The following is a 10,000-nucleotide window of genomic DNA, read 5'->3' on the forward strand; positions in this document are numbered from 1 at the left end:
GGGTTGATTAGTTTACAGTTTTATTTATCCTTATAAATGATGGATCGCGATACAAAACTAATAGCGATTTTGAGACGGCAATACCACACTATATTGACGGCGTTGGGAGAAAATATATTCCGTATTGGGCTGAATATATTTTCTCCCAACTAGCCGTCAATATAATGCGGTATTGCCGTCTCAAAATCGCAATTTGTTTTTAAAAATCACGCTTATTTAGGCATGGTCATGGTAAGTTAAGTGAACTGAGCTGCTACCCTCAAATGTTTTTTTTAGATAAATCTCTTTTCCCCTTTGTCTCGGAGTAACTGCAAGGCCACGTACTATGGTCTGTGTCCTTGTCGCAGCATCGTTCGAAGAACGAGGCATATAACAATACAAAGGAGTGGCCGGGTATTCTGCGCAGTTCAGCTGTCTCTTCAAAAATTTGCTTACTTTTAATGATTTGGCCCAAAACCGAGGAAGTGAGAGTACAAGTTTAAACGGTGTTCTGATTTAACTTTTGTGACGTGAAAGAAAGAGAGTAACAAACCCGTTTATCACAAACTCGAAAAAATACTAGCTCCCAGTTGACTTTAAAGAGTGAGCGACATCAGGGCTTACACCCGGACGGGGGTGCTCGTCGTACCTTTTAGGGGTTAAAAAAGTGGTTTTGGTTCCTCTTAGGGTGTTCAGCCTCAAAAGGTCCACAGCGGGAGCTTTAGCGGTACGTTTTGGCGTATTGAGCCAAAAGACTATGACAGATCCCTGTCGCTAACCCTCACTTTAGGTTCAACCGTGATCATTTCCATCACCTCATAAGTCATGACACCAGATCTACTTGTAAAGTGCACATTCAAGAAGTGAAGACCATCTACACCTGTGCTGTTTGTGGAGTTAGAATGTGTCCAGAACCTTGCTTCCAAAGGTACCATACGTACTTTACAGGACTATTACTTCGATGACAACCGTTACATTGGTCCCAGACGACTGAAAGAGGGAGGAGGGAGGCCTTTTCAAAGGGGAAGAAGGAGAACACTGCAAAATTAAACATGTTAGAGACTGTTGATGTGTCTTTAAATTAAAGATGTGAAATAGAACATGGTATGGGTTTAGTTGATGGAGACTGAAAAAGTGTTTCTCTCGTCAAAATTTTCATATTTTTACCTTTTCACAGTCAACCATGCAGCTTATTGGAGTACTGATTTGCAATCTTTTAATTTGAAAGACACCTTTGCAGCCTTTTTTTTTTTTGAATGTTAACTTGTGAAAGATCAGTTGTTGCAAAATCGTGGACAAAATGGAATTTTTCCCTTCTTTACATATGAACTTTTATTGTCTTTTGAAAATTTACATTATTATGCACTCCATGATGTCACGTGATTTCATATATCCCATAATTTTTAAATCTTATACAAACAAGAATTTTATGCTCTTTATAAAGATATATGGTTTTATGAGGTTTCTGTGTGATGTTTTTGCTTGGCAAGCACTAAGTCATATGGCTTGTATTCTCTTATAACCCCCTTTCCCCATAGTACGCTAAGGGTTAAGAGGTACCAAAATCCTGTCTTGTGGGCGTGGCATTAATTTTTTTCCGCCCTCAAGAAGTACCAAATTATGGGTTTTAATAAGACGAAATTAAAAATTAGTTAATTGTCAAATGTCTCCTGACATAATCCTGTGTCTCTCCTAAAGCATTTTCCTTTAACCACAGGTAGCCCAAGCTCGATATATGAGCAGCTCTTTATATGATGACCTTTGCATTGTTACGTGACTTGAGCGATTTGCATATTTATAAGGATTTGTATGGGGAAAATAACGATTGTTTCTGCGACCTATGAAAATGTAGCGATTTAAATAAAAATCGTCTTACCTTACTTTAGTTGAGTGTTTTTTTCCCTCCTGTGTGGTCTTTGAGCCGATTTACGGCCATTCCTGTTACTTTTAGAGGAACCGGTTTGCTCCCTCTATATATACTAGTATATACAGAGGGAGCAAACCGGTTTCGAACAAATAATGTTTCCAAAAGAAACTTAAGCCACTAACGAACAGTTTCAATCGGTATTAAGATTGCAGGATTTTCTCACGTATTGGTATAGCACATGTACAAAGGCGCGTACGAAACCTTGAACACCCTTTAATTTAAATTAAACACCCGAAAAGTTACATGGTTGAAATGTTGTGTTTGAAGTGAAGCAATTTGAAATCATCTCAGGCTTTAAAGTATATTTCACTAAAGAATTTATTTTTGCTCAAAAGACATTCATGTTTTAGTTCTCTGAACATTTATAAACAACTTAACGCATACTGATGAAAATCAGTAAATTTCGAGCACCTTTTTCAAAAGTCGAGCATTATTTAAGCACTTCTTTGCCATTTTTGAAGCACCATTTTCCAGTATGCCAGCCCAATCGGGATAGACCTATCGTCAAATCATTTTTTGGCAAACTTCGCAAGGCCAAAAAACTGGGAAATACAAGTCACCTTATAGCCTAATTTTTATGGATGGAAAGCTTAACTATCATAGATTTGTGCTATAAAAAAACCACTTTAAATAAGACCTATTAGAAGACAAATAACGATTTTTCCAAAAGTGTTGAAAATCGCGATTTTTGGCCAAATGGCAAAAACAAACAAAGAATGAAATGTGATGTACCAAAGGGTAGTTCCCTTGGTCCTCTTTTATTCTTACTTTATATAAACAACATTTCTACTGCTGATGACACTAATGTCTTTGCTTCATCACCTTCTATTCGAGATCTTGAAAAACTAAATAACGGAGAGCTGGCTAAAATTAAAGAATGGTGCGATCTAAACAAGCTAAATATTAAGAAAACTAATTACATGATTGTTTAAATCCCCTAAAGAGAAATCAGGAAACATAAATGTTAAATTACCAAATAAAGATGAAAACAGTGAAATACGGACATTTATTATATGGAGGAGAGTGTTTTACTGGGAACTAAACCACTCGTAGATTCCATACGCCGTCGCGTTTGTTGTTTAGAATAAAAGTATGGCGAGCAGGTTTGCGTCCATCAGCGACGAAGAAGTTAAAGAGTTTACAGAAAAACTTGAAAACGAGAACACGAAGAAGAAAACCTTGTACGACATAAAAGTTTTCTTTTTTGTAAAACTTGACTACTTTAAAACACAATAAAATCAGAACATTACACCTTGGCTCGAAGATATGAATTTAACGTTCTCGTAGCAAGAAAATATCTCACTCGTGAGATATTGTTCTTGCCACTCGAACATAAAATTAATATCTTCTCGCCACCGTGTAATGTCCTCTATTTAAAAACTAGCGATAAAAAGCTAAACTTCCGACGTTTCGGCGACCTCATGACGCCATTATCAAGGAGTTGGAAATGAACATGCGAGTTCATAACACTAATTTCCATCCCTCAAAGTGACATCGGACATTTCGTAACAATTACACGACACATTATGCCATGTTAATATTGACAAGCTTACCGCTCTAGAAAGAATGAAAACAAGCAGAATGACTGCTTTAGTTCAACAAGAAATAGCGTTTCTAAGCTATGACGCACTGATCTACAGTATTTAGGTCTAAAAACCCCGTTGAAGACGGTTAACTTTCAATTGTTTTGCTAGGTACTATTATGTCAATACTCTAAAAAATTCGACTTTCCGGGAACTTGTCTCGTTGGTCTAGTGGATATCGGAAACTGCAAGGTGAAGCCATGGATCTGGGTTCAACTCTTTGCCTCACCTATTGCGAATCTTCTCAGCTTGTTTAAAATCTTTGTTTTGTTGAAGTAGATTTGAAGTCTAAAGTAGACTGTACGTCATATAAGTTGAATAAAAAGGGAAATGTCAGTTTGAGGGATGGAAAGAAGTGATGACCGTTCATAACAGGTACAAAATACTCCAAATTTGCATAAGTAGAGGAGGGCTAGACAAAGACTTTACCTCGGATTGAATCTGTTTGCACGTTCAGCCGTGGTCGACGTGACTATGGTAGTGGAGAAGTAGACCAGTACTGATAGGCTTCACCTTACTCTCGATTTGGGGTGCTCGGTTTAGGAGGTGGGTGCCCATCCTGCTGTCAGTTTTAACATGGAGAAAGGATGGAATGCTTCCCTTTTAATACCTTTGTCAACTCAAGAGTTACTGACCAACGTTTGCAATGGTGCGAAATGGTATGAAATGACGTGACTCGTGTAGTAATACCATTTTTAACATTTAAAAAAATTCCACAAGCATGTGCATGGGCAAAGTCCCACCTCCCCAGGGGTTTAAAATGCACACAATTAATTAAGAGATCAGGCAACTTTTACACCACACACCTTTTTACCTTCTAGACGTTTTAAGAAATCGCCCATTTCATTGAATTATTTTGCATTGGTCCAGTCCCTCTGTGACAAAATATCACAAAATCAACATGTACAACTTTAAAGTAAAGAACTTTCCATTTATTTCGTACTAGGCCCTAGCAAGAGTCCTTCACCCAAGAGTTAGATTTACCCAAATTGTCCTAGTCCTCATCAGCGTCAGAAAAGTGTCTGTTTTTGAACCAATTTTTGTGGGAAAATAAACAATAAACAAATCGGCTAACTCAATGTTGTGCCCGATTCAAACCCTTTGAGAATAAAGCGTTTTGTTCCAGGAATTTCCATATCATTTAAATGTGAATGCTACATTAAAATTTTTGTAATTTCCAAACATTTCTACTTTCCTAGGTTGTTTTTTTAGCTTATAGACATTTGCCTCCCGAAACAATTAATTTGCTTATTTAGCTTTGGCCAACCTTACAGAAACACAGAAAATACACATTCCTCGAGACTGTCACTTAATGGTATTGTAAATGGAAAGTTGGTATAGCAAGCTAAAGAGTATACATGTCACCTGAGAAACATACCGCAAAAGCTTGAAGTTATTTTCAAGGGCCAAAATAACACGACAGCTAGATCCTCAGTTATGGAAACAAACCGTTTTGCCAAGTCCCTGATTTCTATCAAGTGATTAACTAATCCTGGAACAGATGCTTACAAAACAAGGCACAAATGTAAGGACTTGGACATTATCATAATACTACTGAAATCTCATGGTACTTTAACTATAATTGGCATGATATCTTGTGTCTGACTGCTACTGAGGTATCAATGATTGAACTGTTTTCAATAACTCATATAATCGAAGAAAGGAAAATAACATATTGATGTATCACAGTCCAAGTAAGTTTTTCACGTTTTGCACATCGTTTCTGAAAAAACAAAACAAGGAAGAAAGAAACAAGTAGTGGGTTAAATGGCAATAACGAATTTCGTTCTGATTGAGAAGTAAAAAATATAACAATGATCTTAATTCATTCATTTCACTGTTTGTGCTAGAGTTGATAGGAAGAGTTGATAGGAACAATTCCTATTCACTGTTACTTTGACATGTAGGCTTGAAGACCTCAATAACTCACTTCACTTGACATAAGCAATCGACAGTCACCGATCAGTTTCACAGTCAGTCCATCATAACACGGGCTCAAACAGCTAGCTATCTGCAGGAAGCTGAAGTAGCTGACTCGGTGAATGCAGACATTATTTACTTCAGGCATTAGCCAAAGCAGTTCGAGTAAAAACAACCACTCTGGCAACCGTTTTTAAAGCCATTTCTCTGTGAAGAACGTACCTGCTCCTTTCGACAACTTCCTGATTAAAAACATGTACAAAGTACTGCGATTCAGTCATTTAAGTTATATTTAAATAGCACTTACCATTCTTTTCGTGTTCCAGCTCCCCAAATTCAAAGGTGACATCATCGCCAATTAGCACAAATGGCGCCCAGTATTTTATGGCCGAATAATTCTTTGTCTCCTGAAGAGATTTCATAGCATGGTGAAGAGCTGTACTTGCACTTTTTCTATCTGCCAAGTGTTGGTAGAAACTCTTCATGAACATGAAGGTCGCCTCGTCGTCGATTGCCCAGAGTGACACCAGAACAGACCGGGCACCAGCACACAGGAAAGCCCTGGCTATTCCCACAATGCCCTCAGATTTTACCTCTCCCTGGCCACTATGACAGCAACTGAGCACAACCAGTCTTGCCTGAAGGCGAACTGCTTGAACATCGCTCAACAATAACATGTAATCTTCCTCTTCGGGAAGCTGGGATGTGCGTTCGGGATTTGGGGCCAAAGCAATTTCTCCAGATCCATCATCCCCATGTGCAGCAATGTGGATTAAGGCAACTGACTTCATTCTTTTCAGCACTTCAGCTTTGGTTGCATCTTTTCCTGTAAGAGGCACGGTCTGCAGAAGTTCTCCAATTACATCCACCTCTTTTTTCGCACACGGCAGCTGTCCATACATGGGTTCACCAGTGCCGTAAGTGACTTCACTCAAGCACGGATCGCCTACAAGCAGTGCTTCATTATTACTTTGGAAGTTGTCAGGTGCCATAGTGATCAATTTTAAAGCAGTCAGTGAGGGAATTGCACGGATCCTGACAGAGTCACTCATTGCAGAAAAAGGAGCCAGGCAAAAGTGTCCATCAGGAACAAACACTAAGTCATCACCCTGGATCAAGTCTGCTATAGGACTGACTAAGACATCATGCAAAGGTTGCAAAGAGTGCACAGAGAAGCTCAAGGACTGAACGGTTTCTTCAACAGCTTCCCTACTGCTCGAGAAGTCACTGCATTGTCTGTCAAGCGAACGATTCTCACATCGTACAACGGTCCCGGCATTGATCTGTTTAAAAGTACTTTTCATCAGAGACTTGGCACTTCCATTTTCGATTTTCTTTCGTCTAAAATTTATCCCGATATCATCTCTTAGAAACCAGTAGCTGATCGTGTTCCCTTCAAGTGCTGTAAAAACAGTTTGTGTCGGTAGATCTTTCATAACCAAAGAGATAGTTACCTTCATCGTAGATTTCTCATCAACGCTGTATTGCATCTTTAAAATGTCTGCCAAAGCCTGTGCTCGTCCTTGCTCAGCAGCATACAAAGCTTCATCAACCTCTCCATTCCTCAAGAGTGCTGTCCACAGAGCGGCGTACGCAAACCCCTTTGTGTCACGAAAGCTTATTTTCCATGCATCCTCTGACCAAAGAAGACGCCTAACTTCATCAAAGTAATAAATGCTTAGACGATAATAATTAAGAGCTTTGCTCAAGGAGCCAAAAAATTCATGAACAAGACCAATATGATAACATGCAACTGCCAGCCCTATTGGGTCCTCTGTTTCCTTGCAAATACTAAGAGCTTGATGGTAGTACTCCATGGCTTGCTTGTAATTACCAAGACTGTCATAAGCATTGCCGAGATTGCCATAAGCTCTTCCTTCTCCGGCCCTGTCCCCTACCTCTTTCACAATACTAAGACATTGATGGTGGTACTCTATGGCTTGCTTGAAATTACCAAGACTTTGATAAGCGTTGCCGAGATTGCCATAGGCTGCTCCTTCTCCGGCCCTGTTCCCTACCTCTTTTGCAATACTAAGATCTTGATGGTGGTACTCTATGGCTTGCTTGAAAGTACCAAGACTGTGATAAGCGTTTCCAAGATTGCAATAAGCTTTTCCTTCTCCGGCCCTGTCCCCTACCTCTTTTGCAATACTAAGATCTTGATGATGGTACTCTATGGCTTGCTTGAAATTACCAAGACTTTGAAAAGCGTTTCCAAGATTGCCATAGGCTGCTCCTTCTCCGGCCCTGTCCCCTGCCTCTTTTGCAATAGTAAGATCTTGATGATGGTACTCTATGGCTTGCTTGAAATTACCGAGACTTCGATAAGCGTTTCCAAGATTGCAATAAGCTTCTCCTTCTCCGGCCCTGTCCCCTACCTCTTTTGCAATACTAAGACGTTGATGGTGGTACTCCATGGCTTGCTTGAAATTACCAAGACTGTCATAAGCGTTGCCTAGATTGCCATAGGCTGCTCCCTCTCCGGCCCTGTCCCCTACCTCTTTTGCAATACTAAGATGTTGATGGTGGTACTCAATGGCTTGCTTGAAATTACCAAGACTTTGATAAGCGTTGCCGAGATTGCCATAGGCTGCTCCTTCTGCGGCCCTGTCCCCTACCTCTTTTGCAATACTAAGATCTTGATGTTGGTACTCTATGGCTTGCTTGAAATTACCAAGACTGTCATAAGCGTTGCCGAGATTGCCATAGGCTGCTCCTTCTCCGGCCCTGTCCCCTACCTCTTTTGCAATACTAAGATCTTGATGGTGGTACTCTATGGCTTGCTTGAAATTACCAAGACTTTGATAAGCGTTGCCGAGATTGCCATAGGCTGCTCCTTCTCCGGCCCTGTCCCCTACCTCTTTTGCAATACTAAGATCTTGTTGGTGGTACTCTATGGCTTGCTTGTAATTACCAAGACTTTGATAAGCGTTTCCAAGATTGCAATAAGCTTTTCCTTCTCCGGCCCTGTCCCCTACCTCTTTCACAATACTAAGATGTTGATGGTGGTACTCTATGGCTTGCTTGAAATTACCAAGACTGTCATAAGCGTTGCCGAGATTGCCATAGGCTGCTCCTTCTCCGGCCCTGTCCCCTACCTCTTTTGCAATACTAAGATCTTGATGGTGGTACTCTATGGCTTGCTTGAAATTACCAAGACTTTGATAAGCGTTTCCAAGATTGCAATAAGCTTTTCCTTCTCCGGCCCTGTCCCCTACCTCTTTTGCAATACTAAGATGTTGATGGTGGTACTCTATGGCTTGCTTGAAATTACCAAGACTTTGATAAGCGTTTCCAAGATTGCAATAAGCTTTTCCTTCTCCGGCCCTGTCCCCTACCTCTTTTGCAATACTAAGACGTTGATGGTGGTACTCTATGGCTTGCTTGAAATTACCAAGGCTTTGATAAGCGTTGCCGAGATTGCCATAGGCTGCTCCTTCTCCGGCCCTGTCCCCTACCTCTTTTGCAATACTAAGATGTTGATGGTGGTACTCTATGGCTTGCTTGAAATTACCAAGACTGTCATAAGCGTTGCCGAGATTGCCATAAGCTCTTCCTTCTCCGGCCCTGAAACCCACTTCCTTAAAAATGGCTAATGCTTCTGTGTAATTTGTTATGGCCTGATTAAAGTCAGCTGTGCCCTGATAGTATCTACCAAGATTGAAATAAGCCAAACCCTTGCCTTGTCTGTCTCCCTCCTTTCTTGTAGCACTAAGCTCTTGCATATGCCGCTCCAAAACGTCTAACTTTCTATCCACCATTGTTGATAATCAAAACCAGGAAGTTTTTCTCAGAAATCTGGGGTGCACCTAGAAGATAAATGAACGAAAACACAATAGGTTCAATGCTCTGAGTACAGGATGCTAAACCGGCACGGCAAGATTAATTGAACAGTGAAGGAATAACTATCTTAAGCCATTATTTCGAAAGAAAAATGCCTTTCTTCATCAGGGTTTCCCAAGGAATGATTTCGGCTAATGGAGACAGTTGTTACAGAATAAATACTTGGGCATTTAACAGACTAAGAGCGTTTAAAAATAGAAATTCTATTATGTAAATGAGGGGAAAACAGCCTATAGCCTATCTTTCTTATCGAAAGCTAATTAAATGTTCTTAAGATATGCTTCGCTGGCAGGAAATTTGCTGCTGGTATGTAGCTGACACCAAAAAGACAGGAGGGGATGCCATTAAGAGTGTAATTTTCAATTTTCTGCAATTGACGTCAAACTCATAATTTTTCATTTTGAGGTCTAAATCTATCCAATGTTGGAATTGCTCCATGTACCGTAAACACCGGCATATAAGCCGCACCTTTTTGTTCAAAAATTTCGGATCAAATCAGGGATGCGGCTTATCTGTGAAAACATCTAGACACCATGCCGTAAATTTGCATAAATTAAGAAGTTTAGCGAAAATTCTTAAGTCTGTATAGACCTCTGCAGCAAATTAATAAGAACTTCATAAAACAATACCACATTACGCCTTGATCATTGCTTTTGCGAGTTTGGTGGCTCCTAAAAGAGCCGTTTTTGTTTGAGCTTACACAATGATTAAACCTTCGTTAAAAGATCTTTTAACTGGTTTAACATTG

The 10,000-nt window shown here is 39.9% G+C and overlaps 1 protein-coding gene across 2 annotated transcripts in view; it reads right to left on the reverse strand.

Annotated features, from left to right (window-relative positions):
- Positions 1-1,464: 1,464 nt before the first annotated feature.
- Positions 1,465-10,000, reverse strand: part of LOC137969775 (tetratricopeptide repeat protein 28-like) — a 28,696-nt gene continuing 20,160 nt past the window's right edge. For both annotated transcript variants that reach the window (XM_068816131.1, XM_068816132.1), the window contains 2 exons: positions 5,717-9,218; positions 1,465-5,212 (listed from right to left, as the gene is read on the reverse strand). In XM_068816131.1, coding sequence (XP_068672232.1) covers positions 5,193-5,212; positions 5,717-9,170 — 3,474 coding nt within the window. In that variant the 5' untranslated portion in view covers positions 9,171-9,218 and the 3' untranslated portion in view covers positions 1,465-5,192. The remainder of the gene's footprint in view (positions 5,213-5,716; positions 9,219-10,000) is intronic.

This window comes from Montipora foliosa, chromosome 9, assembly GCF_036669935.1.
Source record: "Montipora foliosa isolate CH-2021 chromosome 9, ASM3666993v2, whole genome shotgun sequence".
Classification (NCBI taxonomy): Eukaryota; Metazoa; Cnidaria; class Anthozoa; order Scleractinia; family Acroporidae; genus Montipora; species Montipora foliosa.